The sequence below is a fragment of the Raphanus sativus genome, chromosome 5, assembly GCF_000801105.2.
Source record: "Raphanus sativus cultivar WK10039 chromosome 5, ASM80110v3, whole genome shotgun sequence".
Classification (NCBI taxonomy): Eukaryota; Viridiplantae; Streptophyta; class Magnoliopsida; order Brassicales; family Brassicaceae; genus Raphanus; species Raphanus sativus.
The window spans coordinates 22103009-22124278 of NC_079515.1; the positions used below are offsets into that span (position 1 = coordinate 22103009).

The following is a 21270-nucleotide window of genomic DNA, read 5'->3' on the forward strand; positions in this document are numbered from 1 at the left end:
CAGACTAGCACTATAATTAGGAGGCCATAGAAGTCAATGCTGTAGCCCCCACAATGTGGTTATGAAAAATAAAAATATGAATGAAATGTTAAAAACTAAATTCAAATTATTGGTTGGTGCTTACGAGTTACGACCCACCACCCACGCACATGAGTTTCTTTACAACGACTATTCAATCTTGTGTGTTGCCTGGTGGATGGTGATCATACACCAAATCTTTGATTTCTGTTGAAAATTCATCTTTACTAGAAAGTTATGTAAGTGGTCTTTTGCTGACAATATGACTTTCAACAGTCTTATATAACAAAACGTTATTATTTCTTTGAATGGTTTAAAACAACAATGTAAAAAATTGAACCATCGCAAAATCATTAATATAAATTAATTATCTATATTATTGAAATTGAAGTACCTTTTTGATATTATTAAAACTGAAGTATTTTTGGTACTCCATTTTTTATAGATTTAGATATTTTTATTTATAGATTTAGCCACTGCATTTAAAATAATTAAATATTTTATTTTTACATTTTTATATAAGATTCTGTCACAATATTTAAAATTAATCTATATTATCAAAATTGAAGGAACTTTTGGTAATTTCTTTTATTTACAGATTTAGAATTCTTTTTATATACAGATTTGACCACTGTATTTAGAATAAGTTAAATACTTTTTCTATACTTCTTTTTACAGATTTTGCCACATCATTTAAAATCAATTAAAAATATTAGTTACAACTTTAAAGCTTATTTAATCATATCAATATTCATATCTTGACCATTAATTATTTTAATTATATATATTATTAAAACTGTTGTACCTTCTGTTACTTCATTTTATTTACATATTTAGACTTCATTTTATTTATAGATTTAACCACTACATTTAAAATAACTAAATACTTCATTTTTATATTTTTTTCACAGATTCTATCACAATATTTAAAGTTAATATATATTATTAAAACTGAAGTAGTTTTTGGTAATTCCTTTTATTTACAGATTTAGACTTCTTTTTGTTTACAGATTTAGCCACTACATTTAGAATAAATTAAATACTTTCTTTTTATACTTCTTTTTTATACAGATTCTGCCATAGCATTTAAAATCAATTAAAAATAATTAATTAAAATTCTAAAGCTGATCTAACCAGATATTCATATTTTAACTATTAATCATTTTAATTAAACCGGTATTATGTTATTAGCGGCTATAACAAAATTATGGTTGTTGTTTCTTTGTGGTTAAAATAAAAACACAAACTGAAATATATATAGTATATATTATATAAAACAATATATATATATATATATAATTTTACCTTATTTAGTTTAGTTAAATATAAATATTTTGGGAGTAAAATTTTCAAAAAAAACAAAATATCATAAAATTGATAATAATCCATAGATTACTAATGCAAAAAATTAAACTTTTAGTATGTTGTTTTATTTAAAAATAAATAAACAAAAAAGCAAGAAGTTAATATATGAATACCACAGTTACATCAAATTGCATCAAACTATAAAAATTTAAATATAATATTATGTTCAAAGAAAAGAAATTATTATCAAACATCTATATTATAAACAATATATTCTCCTCTAATATAATTTACAAAACATAAAAAAAATTGATAGACATTTTATAAAACTAATGATTTATGAGTTTACTTTGAACATAAGTTAAAACATCCGCACGGGAACGCGTATCAACTTCTAGTGATATATTGTTATGTTTGTATATACGTCAAGTTTCATATGGGTTTGAAACTCACATTAACTATAAAGTATAAGTGAATTTGTATCTAGTATATTGTTTTATTTTCAGAATTAAGGTTCTAACCAATACAAAATTAGAAAAATTGATCAAGTATCCGAAGGAACAGTTTTGATAGATATTGGAAAGAGAATCGACAGTTAGATATGATGTGTTGAATGAAAAGCTAGGGAAGAATGGTGAAGAGAGAAAAAGATGAATCAAGAAAATATAATTTTTTTTCCATCTGAATTTCATAGATAACATTAGAAAGATACAAAGATGATACACTGAAGCCGGTGGAACACATAAACTTTCCTGGAAGCTAAACCCAAAAAACAGGGATCAAAAACCCAAACACACGGGTGCCACATGAACAACTGATACATAAACAAATTCCCAAACTCCTTCGACAAACCCAGAAACAAATCAATATTAGATAGAAAGAGCAAAGCCTTAATAATATATGACTAGCCAAATTTCTTGCCATGTAGCACGTAACGCATAGGCCTCCAAGAAGAGCAGAGACTTCATTTGAACCCCAAGTTCACAATGACAACGCCAGAACCATCAAGACCTCATCTGATGCCATTTTTTACGATGACAACTATCGAACAACAACGCCTACACCTCAACCGTACCTTCATCTAGAGATCTCCACACCTCAACCTCGTTATATTGCTTCACCATACGAAGCCATTGAGAAAAACAGAGATTAAAAGCACCCAGGAAGAACACTTATTCAAGGAGCGAGAAACAGAACTTCGTAACAGGAGATAAAGAGGTAACCTGAAACCATCTTCATCTCAAGGAGCGTGACCTTCACCTTCTCACCACACACAACCACGGCACTACTATACTGTTTCTGAATCAAAGATTAGTTAAGCCAACCCCAAAATCCAAGAGAGATTTACCGGGTTCAACCCTCTCAAATTGTCGCAGAACCACTCCAAACAGGCTGTGAAACAGCTACAACATCACAGGAGAACCACAAAGCTTGAAATTTTACCTTGATCAAAGACGCAGATGGAGACCGGACAAGGGTGAACCCTTATACACCACCGAGAAAACCGCTCCACGCCCACATATCTACCAAAGGTTCATCAGATCTGAAAAATAAAAGGCTCTTCAAACTGATCTGAAACAAACATGGTAAAGCAGACTACTTTAAATGGAGAAGAAGAAAGGATCCGTGAGCAGACATGGAAAACAAAGAATTTAAGAGTAGTTCCAGTGACCGCGAGAGGCGGCGGCGGCCGGCCTTAGGATTTCACACGAGAGAGCTTTTGTACCGCTTTTTCACCCATTTTTCCAAATTTGATGATCATGAAAGTAGAATTAAATTAACTACTGGAATTATTACCATGTATCATTAGATCTCAGAAATTAATATTTTAATGTCACAGATGTTATCAAATGGTCCCGTAGCTCAGTTGGTTAGAGCGTTGGTCTTATGAGCCGAAGGTCGCGGGTTCGAGCCCCGCCGGGACCATTTTCTTTCTAAATTTTTACCATACACATTAGCCTGCTTAGATGCGATCATACCAGCACTAATGCACCGGATCCCATCAGAACTCTGCAGTTAAGCGCGATTTAGTGCGTAATATTTTTTTGGAAAGCTTAGAAAACATGGGCTGCAAGTATTTAGCTTTCTAAACCATTTGTCTCCATGTTTCTACACTAAATCGCTGTGGACAGCTTTAAAAAAAAAATAAAGCCTGATTGCTTTGTAATTCAAACTAAAGATTTGAATAGTGTTGTGTACAGCATCCACATCAACAACTAGAGCTGGGAATTTTAATCAAAGCCCGCAGGTCATTTGATCCGCCGCAGAGCGGATGCGGTTCGATTGATTTAATTTTTTTATTTGCGGATGTGGGTGTCGATTGAGATTAATTTAAGCGGCACGGATGCGAGTTAGCAGAATATGAGTCACGGATACTCGTACACCCGCAAATTTATAAAAATGATTTTTTTAAAAAACTGTTTTCTTTCTAAAAAATAATTATTTTCGTAAAAAGAAATAATATTTATATAATTTTAGTTATAAATGCATTATTTTAATATTATTTTTTTAAAAACATAATTAATATATAATTAAAATAATTATTTTTGATATAAATATTATTATCTGCGGATCAAGCGGTTTACCCGCGGGTTTTGGCGGGACGGGTTTGGGTATAAAGTTTTTGGTCTGCGGGTTATGCGGATTGAATTTTTGAATAAAAAAATTGATTCGACCCACATTGTCCATGGACGGGTCAGGGCAGGCCGATTTATTATTATTTATTAAAACATAATAGTTTATATGGCTAGAAATCAGATTTATTAAAACATAGATATATTTTATTTACTATAAATTTTTGAATATAATATTTTCTGTTTTATTTAACCTTTAAAATTAATAATATCATAATTATTAAATAATTATTTTAGCACACTATTTACTAATGAAAATAAAATATATATTTTATTTAATTTGTTGAAAATAAAAAACACAAAGTAATATTATATACTATTAAAGGAGAATTTCTAATAGAATTTGTATTTGGTTTTGTGAGATAATTACAATACTATGTCACTCCTATATTTATGGATAGCATAATTAATATCAACCAGACAATTAATCTAGAAAATAGTCCAATTTTTCTTTTTAAAAAATCATGTAATCTTTTTATTTAACATTTCCATTTCAATACCTACTACTATATTTTTTTATCTTAAAAACTATTTACAGAAAATTTCTAAAAACGTACCAACTATAACTTTTTGAGAATATGCTTTGAAGTTAAGATATTTTTGATAAATACTAAACTAAACACTATATATATTTTTATTAAAAATAGTAATGAAAAAATTACTAAGTTTTAATGTTCAGAAATGAGAAAATCAGTAAGTAACATTGATATTATAAATATGTCAAAAATACCAGAATATGTAAACAAATATCTTAACAAACAATCTATTAATGTGAATAAAATATTTAACTTAACATATCAATAACAGTTTTGTGGGAATTTTTGAGAACAAAATTATATTCCTTACCAAACTATTGTCAAATATTATTTATCATTTAAAATTATATCCAGTTTTAAAACTTAAAAAACATATAAATAATAGACGACATGTCTAAAGAGACTAATTGCACTATGTATATTTATATAGAATTTAAGATAATTTTATAAAATTTATAATATTAATAAATTATATATGTTAATGTATGCTATAAAAGATTATATACAGATTATCGACTCTATCTATTCGACTACAGGTATGAATCCGATATAAAAATACTGTTTGTGATTTAAATATTATAATAGAAAATGTTTTAAAAATATTTTAATAAAAAGTTATAGATTGGTGCATATTTTATCAAATTATCAACAGAAAATATATGCTCTTTTTATAGTACGGGTCAAAAATGCAATTTTTAGTTCAAAACAAAGTGACAAATAATTATATCAATGTTTAATTATGAATAGCATATTAATACAATAAACTATGTACATATTATTAGTTTATTTTAAAAAAATTACATATAAATATACTAATATATTTTAATGAATTGGGTTTTTCAATTTATTTGGTTAGATCGGTTTCTTAAAAATAATATCAGTTCGGTTTATTCTATACCAAATCTAAATCATATTTTTTATTTTGGAACAATCTGTTTATTTTGGTATTATGAAGTCCAATTCATGTTTTCTATTTTGGATCAGTTAGGTTTTAGAGGATTGAATACCCCTACATACACATTGACTTTTATATAATATCTTTAACATTGTAATTATTAATAAGCTTTGTCCAATTACGTTTTTTAACTTTTTTCTAACGTTGACAAAAAAAAAACTTTTTATACTAACACTCAAAGAGGAGAGACTCTCGGGCCCGCCCAACCCAAAACCAAACGGTATGCTTTAAAATTTATCACCAAGACAAATATTTTGAGTCGGATCTATAGTATAAAAGCTGATTATTATGAAGAATATAAAATGTTGAGATCACAAGACTGCTGGGGGAGTATACAGAAAAAAATTTTGATGGATAAAATAAGAACTGGGAAGCCAAAATGCAACCAATGATATCTGCAAATCTTCTTATTCGCAGAGTAAAAATAAAAATCTTTGGGGACGAGACTTGGTTGAGAATCGACAGAACAGTTGTCGTTTCAGTCCATGAGTTTGTAACGCTTCTCTTGCACGCCAGAAACTCCCATCTGTATCTCTATGATTGTGTGAAGTGGCATCTGTTAAATACACTACAATCTTGTTATTATTTTGTATGTCCTACATCCAAAACTCTCTAAAGGCTTACTATCATACAGTCTCATATTTTCTAAATCAGATTACCTCGATCTGGGGTATCTCTTTGAGGGGACGATCCGCAAAATATGCATACAATGCTCTCAGAACGGCCTGTGTAAAAAACCAACCAACGGTAAGAGGAACTCATTGGCAAGCTGGACAATGTATAGTTTGAGGCCTCTAGACTTTGATCATGTGCATGAATTCTTCAAAATCCAGAGGCAAAGGTTTTTGATATTAAATTATTAATAGATTGTTTGGAGTATAACCTGGTGAGATATCACGACGACAGGAGCTCTCTGTCGTTCTAACTCAATGATCACAGGTTCAAGCCTGCATTGTGAAGAAAAAGTAATGTTTGCTTGAGGTTAGTTTATGACTCAAATGTAGAAGAAGAAGAAGAAGAGACGAACGTACCGTTGGATTACATCAAGGTAGGACTCTCCACGAGGGTATCTGTATCGCAGTTTGTCCTTTAACCGAGATCTGCACCACACAAGATGAGTTAAAGCAGCCTAAGAGGTTACTGGCAGACTTGTACCATTGAGCTTAGACATGAAGTCAAATATGCAATATTGGGATGTAAGTTGTTTTCTTCAACAAAATTGCATTCTAGTTTCGTGGCTTTATGATGAGCAAAACTATATAAACCAATATAGTTCTATCGTATATGTAGAGAAAAATAGAGCAAAACACAAGGATCCGATGCCTATTTTGTCTAGCACTATAATTAGGAGGCCATAGAAGTCAATGCTGTAGCCCCCACAATGTGGTTATGAAAAATAAAAATATGAATGAAATGTTAAAAACTAAATTCAAATTATTGGTTGGTGCTTACGAGTTACGACCCACCACCCACGCACATGAGTTTCTTTACAACGAATATTCAATCTTGTGTGTTGCCTGGTGGATGGTGATCATACACCAAATCTTTGATTTCTGTTGAAAATTCATCTTTACTAGAAAGTTATATAAGTGGTCTTTTGCTGACAATATGACTTTCAACAGTCTTATATAACAAAACGTTATTATTTCTTTGAATGGTTTAAAACAACAATGTAAAAAATTGAACCATCGCAAAATCATTAATATAAATTAATTATCTATATTATTGAAATTGAAGTACCTTTTGATATTATTAAAACTGAAGTATTTTTTGGTACTCCATTTTTTTATAGATTTAGATTTTTTATTTATAGATTTAGCCACTGCATTTAAAATAATTAAATACTTTATTTTTACATTTTTTATATAAGACCCTGTCACAATATTTAAAATTAATCTATATTATCAAAATTGAAGGAACTTTTGGTAATTTCTTTTATTTACAGATTTAGAATTCTTTTTATATACAGATTTGACCACTGTATTTAGAATAAATTAAATACTTTTTATATACTTCTTTTTACAGATTTTGCCACATCATTTAAAATCAATTAAAAATATTAGTTACAACTTTAAAGCTTATTTAACCATATCAATATTCATATCTTGACCATTAATTATTTTAATTATATATATTATTAAAACTGTTGGACCTTCTGTTACTTCATTTTATTTACATATTTAGACTTCATTTTATTTATAGATTTAACCACTACATTTAAAATAATTAAATACTTCATTTTTATAATTTTTTTACAGATTCTATCACAATATTTAAAGTTAATATATATTATTAAAACTAAAGTAATTTTTGGTAATTCCTTTTATTTACAGATTTAGCCACTACATTTAGAATAAATTAAATACTTTCTTTTTATACTTCTTTTTTTTTTACAGATTCTGCCATAGCATTTAAAATCAATTAAAATAATTAATTACAATTCTAAAGCTGATTTAGCCAGATATTCATATTTTAACCATTAATCATTTTAATTAAACCGGTATTATGTTATTAGCGGCTATAACAAAATTATGGTTGTTGTTTTTTTGTGGTTAAAATAAAAACACAAACTGAAATATATATAGTATATATTATATAAAACAATATTATATATAATTTTACCTTATTTAGTTTAGTTAAATATAAATATTTTGGGAGTAAAATTTTCAAAAAAACAAAATATCATAAAATTGATAATAATCCATAGATTACTAATGCAAAAAATTAAACTTTTAGTATGTTGTTTTATTTAAAAATAAATAAACAAAAAAGCAAGAAGTTAATATATGAATAGCACAACTACATCAAATTGCATCAAACTATAAAATTTTAAATATAATATTATGTTCAAAGAAAAGAAATTATTATCAAACATCTATATTATAAATAATATATTCTCCTCTAATATAATTTACAAAACATAAAAAAATATAGATAGACATTTTATAAAACTAATGATTTATGAGTTTACTTTGAACATAAGTTAAAACATCCGCACGGGGACGCGTATCAAGTTCTAGTGATATATTGTTATGTTTGTATATACGTCAAGTTTCATATGGGTTTGAAACTCACATTAACTATAAAGTATTAGTGAATTTGTATCTAGTATATTGTTTTATTTTCAGAATTAAGGTTCTAACCAATACAAAATTAGAAAAATTGAATCAAGTATCCGAAGGAACAGTTTTGATAGATATTGGAAAGAGAATCGACAGTTAGATATGATGTGTTGAATGAAAAGCTAGGGAAGAATGGTGAAGAGAGAAAAAGATGAATCAAGAAAGTAGAATTTTTTTTCCATCTGAATTTCATAGATAACATTAGAAAGATACAAAGATGATACACTGAAGCCGGTGGAACACATAAACTTCTCTGGAAGCTAAACCCAAAAAACAGGGATCAAAAACCCAAACACACGGTGCCACATGAACAACTGATACATAAAAAATTCCTAAACTCCTTCGACAAACCCAGAAATAAATCAATATTAGATAGAAAGAGCAAAACCTTAATAATATATGACTAGCCAAATTTCTTGCCATGTAGCACGTAACGCATAGGCCTCCAAGAAGAGCAGATACTTCATTTGAACCCCAAGTACACAATGACAACGCCAGAACCATCAAGACCTCATCTGATGCCATTTTTCACGATGACAACTATCGAACAACAACGCCTACACGATGCACAACCCCGTAAAGAGACACCACCTGAGATAAGCTCCACCTCAACCGTACCTTCATCTAGAGATCTCCACACCTCAACCTCGTTATATTGCTTCACCATACGAAGCCATTGAGGAAAACAGAGATTAAAAGCACCCAGGAAGAACACTTATTCAAGGAGCGAGAAACAGAACTTCGTAACGGGAGAGGTAACCTGAAACCATCTTCATCTCAAGGAGCGTGACATTCACCTTCTCACCACACACAACCACGACACTACTATACTGTTTCTGAATCAAAGATTAGTTAAGCCAACCCCAAAATCCAAGAGAGATTTACCGGATTCAACCCTCTCAAATTGTCGCAGAACCACTCCAAACAGGCTGTGAAACAGCTACAACATCACAGGAGAACCACAAAGCTTGAAATTTTACCTTGATCAAAGACGCAGATGGAGACCGGACAAGGGTGAACCTTTATACACCACCGAGAAAACCGCTCCACGCCCACAGATCTACCAAAGGTTCATCAGATCTGAAAAATGAAAGGCTCTTCAAACTGATCTGAAGAAAACATGGTAAAGCAGACTACTTTAAATGGAGAAGAAGAAAGGATCCGTGAGCAGACATGGAAAACAAAGAATTTAAGAGTAGTTCCAGTGACCGCGAGAGGCGGCGGCCGGCCTTAGGATTTCACACGAGAGAGCTTTTGTAGCGCTTTTTTCACCCATTTTTCTAATTTTGATGATCAGGAAAGTAGAATTAAATTAACTACTGGAATTATTACCATGTATCATTAGATCTCAGAAATTAATATTTTAATGTCACAGATGTTATCAAATGGTCCCGTAGCTCAGTTGGTTAGAGCGTTGGTCTTATGAGCCGAAGGTCGCGGGTTCGAGCCCCGCCGGGACCATTTTCTTTCTAAATTTTTACCATACACATTAACCTGCTTGGGTGCGATCATACCATCACTAATGCACCAGATCCCATTAGAACTCTGCAGTTAAGCGTGATTTACGTACAGCGATTTAGTGCGTAATATTTTTTTGGAAAGCTTAGAAAACATGGGCCGTAAGTATTTAGCTTTCTAAACCATTTGTCTCCATGTTAAAAAAAAAAATCGCTGTGGACAACTTTTTTAAAAAAATAAAGCTTGATTGCTTTGTAATTCAAACTAAAGATTTCAATAGTGTTGTGTACATCATCCACATCAACAACTAGAGCTGGGAATTTTAATCAAAGCCCGCGGGTCGTTTGATCCGCCGCAGAGCGGATGCGGTTCGATTGATTTTTTTTTTTTAATTTGCGGATGTGGGTGTGGATTGAGATTAATTTAAGCGGCACGGATGCGAGTTAGCAGAATATGAGTCACGGATACTCGTACACCCGCAAATTTATAAAAATGATTTAAAAAAAAAACTGTTTTCTTTCTAAAAATAATTATTTTCGTAAAAAATAATTATTTTCGTAAAAAATAAAATAAAAATATTTATATAATTTTAGTTATAAATGCATTATTTTAATATTATTTTTTAAAAACAGAATTAATATATAATTAAAATAATTATTTTTGATATAAATATTATTATCTACGGATCAAGCGGTTTACCTGCGGGTTTTGGCGGGACGGGTTTGGGTATAAAATTTTTGGTCTGCGGGTTATGCGGATTGAATTTTTGAATAAAAAAATTGATTCGACCCACGGGTCCATGAGCGGGTCAGGGCAGGCCGATTTATTATTATTTACTAAAACATAATAGTTTATACGGTTAGAAATCAGATTTATTAAAACATACATATATTTTATTTACTATAAATTTCTGAATATAATATTTTCTGTTTTATTTAACCTTTAAAATTAATAATATCATAATATTATTAAATAATTATTTTAGCACACTATTTACTAATGAAAATAAAATATATATTTTATTTAATTTGTTGAAAATGAAAAACACAAAGTAATATTATATACTATTAAAGGAGAATTTCTAATAGAATTTGTCTTTCGTTTTGTGAGATAATTACAATACTATGTCACTCCTATATTTATGGATAGCATAATTAATATCAACCAGACAATTAATCTAGAAAATAGTCCAATTTTTCTTTTAAAAAAATCATGTATAATCTTTTTATTTAACATTTCCATTTCAATACCTACTACTATATTTTTTTATCTTAAAAACTATTTACAGAAAATTTCTAAAAACGTACCAACTATAACTTTTAATATAATAAAATTTTGAGAATATGCTTTGAAGTTAAGATATTTTTGATAAATACTAAACTAAACACTATATATATTTTTATTAAAAATAGTAATGAAAAAATTACTAAGTTTTAATGTTCAGAAATGAAAAATCAGTAAGTAACATTGATATTATAAATATGTCAAAAATACCAGAATATGTAAACAAATATCTTAACAAACAATCTATTAATGTGAATAAAATATTTAACTTAATATATCAATAACAGTTTTGTGGGAATTTTCGAGAACAAAATTATATTCCTTACCAAACTATTGTCAAATATTATTTTATCATTTAAAATTATATCCAGTTTTAAAACTTTAAAAACATATAAATAATAGACGACATGTCTAAAGAGACTAATTGTACTATGTATATTTATATAGAATTTAAGATAATTTTATAAAATTTATAATATTAATAAATTATATATGTTAATGTATGCTATAAAAGATTATATACAGATTATCGACTCTATCTGTTCGACTACAGGTATGTATCCGATATAAAAATACTGTTTGTGATTTAAATATTATAATAGAAAATGTTTTAAAAAATATTTTAATAAAAAGTTATAGATTGATGCATATTTTATATTATCAACAGAAAATGTATGCTCTTTTTATAGTACGGGTCAAAAATGCAATTTTTAGTTCAAAACAAAGTGACAGATAATTATATCAATGTTTAATTATGAATAGCATATTAATACAATAAACTATGTACATATTATTAGTTTATTTAAAAAAATTACATATAAATATACTAATATATTTTAATGAATCGGGTTTTTCAATTTATTTGGTTGGATCGGTTTCTTTAAAATAATATCAGTTCGGTTTATTCTATACCAAATCTAAATCATATTTTTTATTCTGGAACAATCTGTTTATTTTGGCATTATGAAGTCCAATTCATGTTTTCTATTTTGGATCAGTTATGTTTTTAGAGGATTGAATACCCCTACATACACATTGACTTTTATATAATACTAGATGATAACCCGCGCCATGCGCGGGGTGAGTTTTTAAAATATGTTGTATTGAAATATTACAATTAGAATGCATCTTGTTATCAAATTTTTTTTTACATTTGATTTGGGGTGGACATTCGGATACCATTTGGTTCAGTTTAGTTTGGTTCAGTTTAGTTTGGTTCGGTTTAGTTATATTTCGATTTTTTGTGAGTTCGATCTGGTTCGGATCTGCGGGTTCGGTTTGGATTTGGACTCAGATAACTCATTTTATTTTTAAAAAAATAAAAATCGTATATACTTTAAATTTCTCAAAATATAAAAATAAAAAATTATTTATAACATATAAATGTGTATAATGCAAGCTAAAATACTTAAACTTAACATAAAATTTGGTTAGCTTCAATATTCGGATAAGAAATCAATAGATATTTGAAGTATTGGTATTTTGAATATCATTTAACTATTTTAATCATGTATTTTTAACTATTTGTAAATATTTTCAAGTATTTTGGACAACTTAATAACATTTTATATATTTTTAATATTCTTTTAGATATTAAATTCTAAAAAAATTTAATATATTTAAGTATATAAATCTGGTTTCGATATCCGAAATATTTCGTTTCGGATCATGTTCTGTTCTAAAAAATATCATCTTAATAACATCTTACAATTTTTGGTAATTTATAGACGTTTTAAAAAATTCAAAATATAACATATATGAAAATCTATTTTTTAAAATATGTTTAAATGATTTTTTTTGATAATATTAATTAAAATAAAATGTAGAGGATACAAATTTTTTTATCAAATAATTTTGATTTGTAATCATTAATTATCATATATACGTTAATCATATTAGGTAATTTCGTATCTTTTATTTAAGGAAATAAACTTACGTAGTTTTTATTTAATGAAAGAATTTAAGACTATTAATTAATATGATAATTAGTTTAATAAAAAGTATAATATATATTTATATGGATCAACATATTTTTCTAAGGATTTCTGAGAATCATCCTACTGATGACACGTGGCTACAAAATATGTTGTAATGTTCTATGATTAATATATAGGGATCTTTGACATTGTAATTATTAATAAGCTTTGTCCAATTACGTTTTTTAACTTTTTTCTAACGTTGACAAAAAAAAACTTTTTATACTAACACTCAAAGAGGAGAGACTCTCGGGCCCAACCCAAAACCAAACGGTATGCTTTAAAATTTATCACCAAGACAAATATTTTGAGTCGGATCTATAGTATAAAAGCTGATTATTATGAAGAATATAAAATGTTGAGATCACAAGACTGCTGGGGGAGTATACAGAAAAAAATTTTGATGGATAAAATAAGAACTGGGAAGCCAAAATGCAACCAATGATATCTGCAAATCTTCTTATTCGCAGAGTAAAAATAAAAATCTTTGGGGACGAGACTTGGTTGAGAATCGACAGAACAGTTGTCGTTTCAGTCCATGAGTTTGTAACGCTTCTCTTGCACGCCAGAAACTCCCATCTGTATCTCTATGATTGTGTGAAGTGGCATCTGTTAAATACACTCATAAAAGGTCAATCTTGTTATTATTTTGTATGTCCTACATCCAAAACTCTCTAAAGGCTTACTATCATACAGTCTCATATTTTCTAAATCAGATTACCTCGATCTGGGGTATCTCTTTGAGGGGACGATCCGCAAAATATGCATACAGTGCTCTCAGAACGGCCTGTGTAAAAAGTAAAAACCAACCAACGGTAAGAGGAACTCATTGGCAAGCTGGACAATGTATAGTTTGAGCCTCTAGACTTTGATCATGTGCATGAATTCTTCAAAATCCAGTGGCAAAGGTTTTTGATATTAAATTATTAATAGATTGTTTGGAGTATAACCTGGTGAGATATCACGACGACAGGAGCTCTTTGTCGTTCTAACTCAATGATCACAGGTTCAAGCCTGCATTGTCAAGAAAAAGTAAAATGTTTGCTTGAGGTTAGTTTATGACTCGAATGTAGAAGTAGAAGAAGAAGAAGAGACGAACATACCGTTGGATTACATCAAGGTAGGACTCTCCACGAGGGTATCTGTATCGCAATTTGTCCTTTAACCGAGATCTGCAGTCATATCCAGCATAAGATGATTTAAAAGAAGTCTAAGATTGATAAACTTGTACCATAGAGCTTAGACATGAAGTCAAATATGCAATATGGGATGTAAGTTGGTAACTTCAACAATTTTGCACTCTAGTTTCGTGGCTTTATGATGAGCAAAACTATAGAAACCATTCTAGTTCTATCTAATTGCGCATAGCAATTACAGGTTCTACCGTGTCCCAGCTGATAACTATTTTTTTACATTTACAGGTTCTACGAAAGTCACTTACTCGTACTCTTCCGGCATGTTCTTCTTTATCTCTTCATATGTCATTCCATCGCAAACTCCAGAATTGATCTCGTCCAAGGCACGCCATTGCACCTAAAGATGAAGATTGGAGAAAATGATTCTTCCTTGCAGTAACAACACATTTAAGAGTCAGAAGATACACTGGTAGTTGGTAAACACCAACCTTAGGGAATCCAACGATGGGACCTGCTGTTAAGATTGTTCTCTGAAGTGTACTGGTCCAAATCTGAAAAAAAAGAAAAGCGTCAATCAGTATTTACCGTTAGAATTGAAACATAGTGTAGCAGTCTGCAATACTTACCGAAGCAGCCTTTTCGTTTTTTAGTCGCTTTTCGACAAAGTTGGCAAGCTTCTTTGCATAAATTTTTCCAGATTCACTACGTTTCAAAGTTGACAAAGGTTACGAGGACACATTTCAAACAAGAAATACAATCAAGAGCCGAACTAATCAACTGAGGAAGTAGCAGAAAGACTTGTCAAGCAAAACTACTGGGATAGATTCGTATGGAATTAAGATGAAATGGAGGGAACAAAAGGAAAATAGAACCCGTAGGCATCGTCTCAGAGGAGAAATTGCCAAGAGATACTCACATTTGAGAATTTAGAGGAAACTGAGCAAGAACATACCTTATAACACTGTCTCCTCCAGTTCGGCCTCTAACATTATCCATACTTTCTCCATGCCGAGTGAGTAGTATTGGTCGTGGAGTCAGATGCGAATTCACCTAATTGAAGATAGAAAAAAATAGCTTACTTAACAACACAATGATCTCGTTATTCTTAACTTATTCTTTATTGAATTAGATAATAAATGTTGACAATGAGATTAATCATTGCAAGTATGATTACAAATAGGCTAAAGAAATTTCAATTAAGAAAACAAGCAAGAGACATAGGCTAAATCATACCAAGAAAAACACAATTCTTCCAGGAAGGTAACCACTTATATTGTTCACCTGCACAAAAAAAAATAGATTAACAGTCAGGAATAGTCAAAATTATTAGAGTATCCATCAGTGACACATATATGCAACATACTTGTATCTGACCACCATTACCGCTGACCATATCAATCATTTTGATGTAAGAACCTTCTTCAACAGGCTCATACACCTGGTAAGAAAAGAATAAACTCGACATTTAAATCCAGTACCAAGACAAGGGTGCATCACAACTCAAGTCTTTATCAGAGAAATTAAGACACATATAGAAACTGCGGGGTTGTATAGATACCCTCTCATAATTGGCCAAACGGTCTCTAAAGTCTTTCACTCCAGCTTCAAAATCCGTCCTGCAGAATAGCATAAACAATTAGTTGGCAGGTAGAAGACGTCAACTAGGAACCAAAAAAAAAAGAAGTTGGTGACAAAGGACCCTACTCTTCTTCGTAATCAGGACTTTGCTGGATTTTAAGACGTATGTTTCTTTCTATAATGCGTTCATCATTGCATAGTGTTTCCAGAAAAATAATCTGTATGAGAGATAAAAAGGTCAATAAGTAACTGAATATTTACAGAGTCAATATCAGCGGAAGATGGTCATGACAGCGTTATAAGGACTGCACCTAAAGAATGAGAATCTACACCACAGTATTTCGAAGCTACAGTACCTTACACTTTCCTTCAGCCATTTTCATCAACATATTACGTCGAACTCGTGTGCTATTAGTTGCATCGAAGATTCCGACCTACAGATGAAAACTATTTAGAATGCAAGATACAAAAGCCAGGAAAAATATCTAACTGAAAGATACTTACTTGACCACCATCTTCCATCCAAGCTATCATGTCCTCCATTGCAAGTGCTGCTACCTAGTGTGGCATGTTGATATATTAGAACTATGTCCAAAGAAGGAGATAAAACACTGATCACTGAATCAAACACCTCCCAAAAAGTGCCATAACGATGAATTTAGACGCAGAAATTAGAAGAGACCGTCGCAAACTGGCAAAAACTAAGCAATTAAAATTACCACTTACCTCGGTTCGTGCCTCTACACCTTCTTGATTGTCAGCTCGAAAGAAATCAGCACACTACAAAATACAAATTCATTAGTTTTGCATCAATAATCATTCAAAGAGGAGGGCAGATACTTATAAAACCCCAGCTTTACCTGGTTAACTCCATGTTTAAGCCGCCGGTACTGTGATGAAATGGAGCAAATGATTAAGTCAATCTTTTCCACAAGTCTTGCTAATCACAATACGCAGAAGACACAAAAAAAAAAAGAAATAGCAAACCTTTCCAACATTAAAATGTTTAGTATCGTGCCCCAACCAGCGTAGGTATCTTGTCAACTTTGCTGCAGTAAAAGTCTTTCCTCGAGCTGGCAAGCCTACCTAATACAATTTGTTAGGGAATAGTATGAGTTAAAACATTCAGTCTCTTTTTTTCATATAATTGAATATGATGAACATTATAAACACGAGCTGAAAGGCCTCCAGCGTCTATATGGAAAAATTACCAGGACAATGGCTAGATGTCTATCCTCTTTGGGTCCAAGCATTTGATCAGCTACCGCTGCTGCAGCAACAGCTCCTGCAGCCGCCGGCATTGAATTCTACTCATTTAAAAGAGAAACGAGGTCAAAACTCTTTTATCTAAGAAAATACCCACCGGAAATAGAAACAAGCTCATGCCAAAACCTTGGTTTGAGCATCAAGTTTGAGGCCAGCCAAAAAAGAGCTTGCGCTAACAGACTTGACTAGCCTAGGGGAGCCAACACCACGGTCAACAAAGAGCCCCCTTTGACCATCTTTCTGGTGAATTGGTGAGAGTATCCCCACTGACTTTGACTCACCCACTCCTGAAGCCGAATAGGAATCCGAGTGATCGGGGATAGTGACCTCCATGTCCTAATAGTAAGATGCATGACAATGATTAAAATAAGTAAGATGACCATCAACCAAAGCATATGGTGATCTATAAAAGTAGAACCTCTGCAGATGGTGATCCATCCTCGCTAACAGCAGAAACTCTAGGACTCTTGGACGCTGCCTTTGGAGTATCGTCATTAACAAACGAACCAGAAGCTGAAAGAGATCGTGGATTCTCCGCATTGTCAGCTGCATAAAAAAGAGACGACTGCGCAGAAGGTGCAGGAGCAGGAACTTCATAATGCTCAAGATCAAGCTCCAAACTCTCCGAAGGACAACTCTGCAAGATCAAGGGTTTAGTCAGCACCTTTTTATCTCCAAAAACAACAAAGAAGTGAAAGAACAGAGCACCTCGACAGGTGTTGGATCAGGATTGATGCTAACATCAGGGATACCACGTACAGTAGAAGGCTGGAGGTTCTCTCTATAAGCTCGCCAACTAGCAGCGAGATCAAAGGGTGAAACTCTAACAGCGTTGATGAACACTCGGGACTCAACAATCACATCGCCTTCCAGCTTAAACAGAGCAACCCTCGCATCTCCTTGCAAGGAGCCACCAGTGAGAATCCTGTTTTCACCTTCCTCCACAATACAAGGCGTATCTCTGTACTTTGGCTTCAACAAAAACTTGAAATCCAAAGTCTCTACACACATTGATTGATGAAAACACTACTTGATTACAAAATTGACGTCAACTACAGTATATGCTAAGCTGGACACACTTTATGAGGAACCTAAAAACAGGTTCAGTTATGGTTTCGATCATATCAATTACCTAAGCTAATTCTATAACTCTAGAACCAAATAAACCGAACCGAAATGGAATCAAACATAACATAACCAAATAAGTACCTGAATTTCTATGATATAGTTTAAATACTTATAAATATTAATTATATCTATTCTATTAAAAGGGAACTAGTCTAAAAAAATCTACTTAAACAAGGTTGGTGCACCTTTACCTAGACTTATTTTTTTTGTCCTACTATTAATGCTTCTAATTATACATAATTAATAACTATAACTACCAATTTATCTTTTTGTGTTACCGTAAGAAATAAATGGAATACTCAAACCCCTATTATTATGGGATCACTATCTGATGGCGTGGGATATCTAAGCTAAAGTAATATTCGATATCCCATACATCAACTAATAAATCATTAAACATATTATTGTACCATAATATCTGACATTATATAATTTCAAATATTTGCAAAAATAATTTGTTAAAACATATATATATATATTACATTAACTTAATTTTTATAAAAAGTACAAAGTAAAAAAAAATATTAAGAAAGCTTAAGAACTATTAAAAACCTTACAAATATGTTCTATTGAGTTAGTAAAAAAAAATATACCAAGTAAATCTTAAGTCATATAAATTTAAAATTATACAATTTTTATAAAATACAAATAAAATATAATGAGAGAGTAGATTTGAGTATTCGGGTATTCAAGTCGGTTTTTTTTGTATTTGGTTCTTTGGGTCCTTGATATTTAGACTCTAATAGATGTTTGATTTATTTTTATTCTGATTTAGGTCATTTTCTTTTATGTTCGGGTCGGTTTGGAATCATAATTCATACATGTAAAATACATATAATATTAGGTACGTAGCAGGCCTAGGTCTGTTCAGATATTTAAGATCTGAAAAATATTAGAAGTACTCGAAAACCTGAAAATTATTTGAAATTTTAAAAATATTCAAACATCCAAAAAACATAAATATATTCAAATATCCAAAAAGATCTGAAATGCTTCTGAAATATAACCCAAAAAATCAAGAATATCCAAACTTTTATCTGAATACCCGGAATATATTTTTTAAGAATTTAAAATTTTATCTCAAAAATCTGAAAGTATAACTGAAAACTCAAATCCAAAGATACAAAAAATATCTATAATGCCAAAACATATTTAAAATATCCAAACATACATAATGTACACAAAACATTTCATATACTTTGGATATTCAACTGGGTCTTGGATAGGATCTGTACCGAACCAAAGTCTTCTGGTCTAAAGAAAAAATATGTACATTTTCCACGACGCGGATCCGATCAGTTTTTCTCTTTTGAATTCAAGTAATTCCTAGGCTTAATAGAGAGTTATATATAAATCTACATACTAAATCTTAGATAAACTAATTAATAAATTATATAATTTTAAACATATTCTCTTCTTCGATATAATACATTTGTAACATTGTAACGTACAATAATTCCAAAACAATAATTCATATCAAAATTATCTATAATCAATACTAATAAAGGGATCTTTCGAGGCTCCAGAGAGCATCCACATCGTTTTAGAGACACTCTTCGAAAAGAAACCACGTGGGATGACTAATATTATTATTTTATTATGTTTAGTTTTACATTTTTTGAAATATTGATATAATGTATAGTTTTACATTTTAATATTACTGATAAATTTAATTTCAAAAATAATAAATAATATGTAAATACACAAAATTATAAATGGAAATATTAAATTAAACATATGTAAGATTACCATGATATATATATATAATTTTGAAAATAATAAATAATATGTAAATATACAACATTAGAAATGAAAAAAAAAATAAACTTATGTAAGATTACCATATATCTATATATATATATATATATATATATATTAAAAAAATCCACGTTTTCGAAGCGCGGGTCAAAATCTAGTTTAGTTTTAAAATAATCAAATAATTTAAATTTTTAATTATAAATTAAAATACCAAACAATTGAATTACAAGAATATTTTTTTATCCAAATAATCCAAATTTTTATCTGAAAACCTAATAAAGTCTGATATTTAAACCGAACAATTGAAATTTCTGACTTTTAATCCGAGTTAACCAAAAAAAAACGAAATTACTTCAAATATTATCCGGTTCACAATTTCGTTACCCGAGTGGAATGGAAAACCAAAATATCTAAACCGAAATTTCTAAAATGATCCTAAACCTCTAGAATCAAAAGAACATAACCGGAACTACGATGTCCAGGTTTATGGGGGTAAATGATGGTCCGAAAATACCGTGATCAGGAGGAACAACGAAGCTTAGCTCCGACATTGACGCAGATTCACGTAGCATCGGAAGCTGTTAAAGAAAATAAAAAGCGACGCTATCAAATTCCCAGACGGAAATGCACAAAGGACGAATAATCACAAAAATGAACCGATGCTCACAGCATTGGAAGGATCCCATGAGCCGACGAGAGGAACAGAGCCGTAGACATGAGGAGTGAGCTCGCCTTCAACCTTAGAGTTGTCCATTTTGAGTGAGACGTAGAGCTGACCTCCTCCGCCATTGGAGCCATCCTCCTCGTCTTCATTGTTCTTCGATGCACCTGACCCCATCGGAACCACCCGTCTTCTGATTTGAGTTTAATGAAAGAAGGAATGTGTAACAGAAAGAATCAAACGGATAAGAGATTTGAGAGAAAGAGATGAATCGAAGCTTTTTATTTCCTTTTTTCCCTGAAAAAAATAAAATAAAAATTCAGTTGTTGATTCTCCGTGGTACATTGGGATAACCGGATAAGAGAAAATACGTGGTGCTTGGTTACTTGGTTTGGGTCGTTTCCGGTCGGGTCGGATTACATGTTGTGGCTTATTGGGCTGGGCCTTATGTGGCTT

General features: G+C 30.7%; 1 protein-coding gene and 2 non-coding genes across 4 annotated transcripts; 2 read left to right on the forward strand and 1 right to left on the reverse strand.

Moving 5' to 3' along the window:
- The first annotated feature begins 3175 nt into the window (after positions 1-3175).
- On the forward strand, positions 3176-3249 carry TRNAI-UAU (transfer RNA isoleucine (anticodon UAU)). The gene has a single exon. It is a non-coding gene; the product is annotated as a tRNA-Ile (tRNA).
- A 2466-nt stretch (positions 3250-5715) lies between these two features.
- LOC108829253 (6-phosphofructo-2-kinase/fructose-2,6-bisphosphatase) lies at positions 5716-21132 on the reverse strand. Of its 2 annotated transcripts, none has more exons than XM_057011246.1 (23): positions 20821-21132; positions 20668-20731; positions 17976-18268; positions 17686-17904; positions 17394-17603; positions 17213-17308; positions 16989-17087; positions 16862-16891; positions 16728-16781; positions 16506-16559; positions 16358-16435; positions 16128-16219; positions 15982-16039; positions 15787-15861; positions 15657-15704; positions 15376-15473; positions 15050-15125; positions 14912-14974; positions 14729-14820; positions 6479-6547; positions 6331-6394; positions 6107-6172; positions 5716-6003 (listed from the first exon to the last, which is right to left on the reverse strand). In XM_057011246.1, the coding sequence occupies exons 1-23, from the start codon at positions 20989-20991 to the stop codon at positions 5926-5928; spliced, it is 2247 nt and encodes a 748-aa protein (XP_056867226.1). In that variant the 5' UTR covers positions 20992-21132; the 3' UTR covers positions 5716-5925. The 2 variants fall into 2 exon arrangements, with proteins under 2 accessions (XP_056867226.1, XP_056867225.1); XM_057011245.1 differs by lacking the exons at positions 5716-6003; positions 6107-6172; positions 6331-6394; positions 6479-6547 and adding exons at positions 13609-13896; positions 14009-14074; positions 14238-14301; positions 14391-14459 and having other exon boundaries at positions 20821-21130.
- On the forward strand, positions 9957-10030 carry TRNAI-UAU (transfer RNA isoleucine (anticodon UAU)). Its single transcript has one exon. It is a non-coding gene; the product is annotated as a tRNA-Ile (tRNA).
- Positions 21133-21270: the final 138 nt, after the last annotated feature.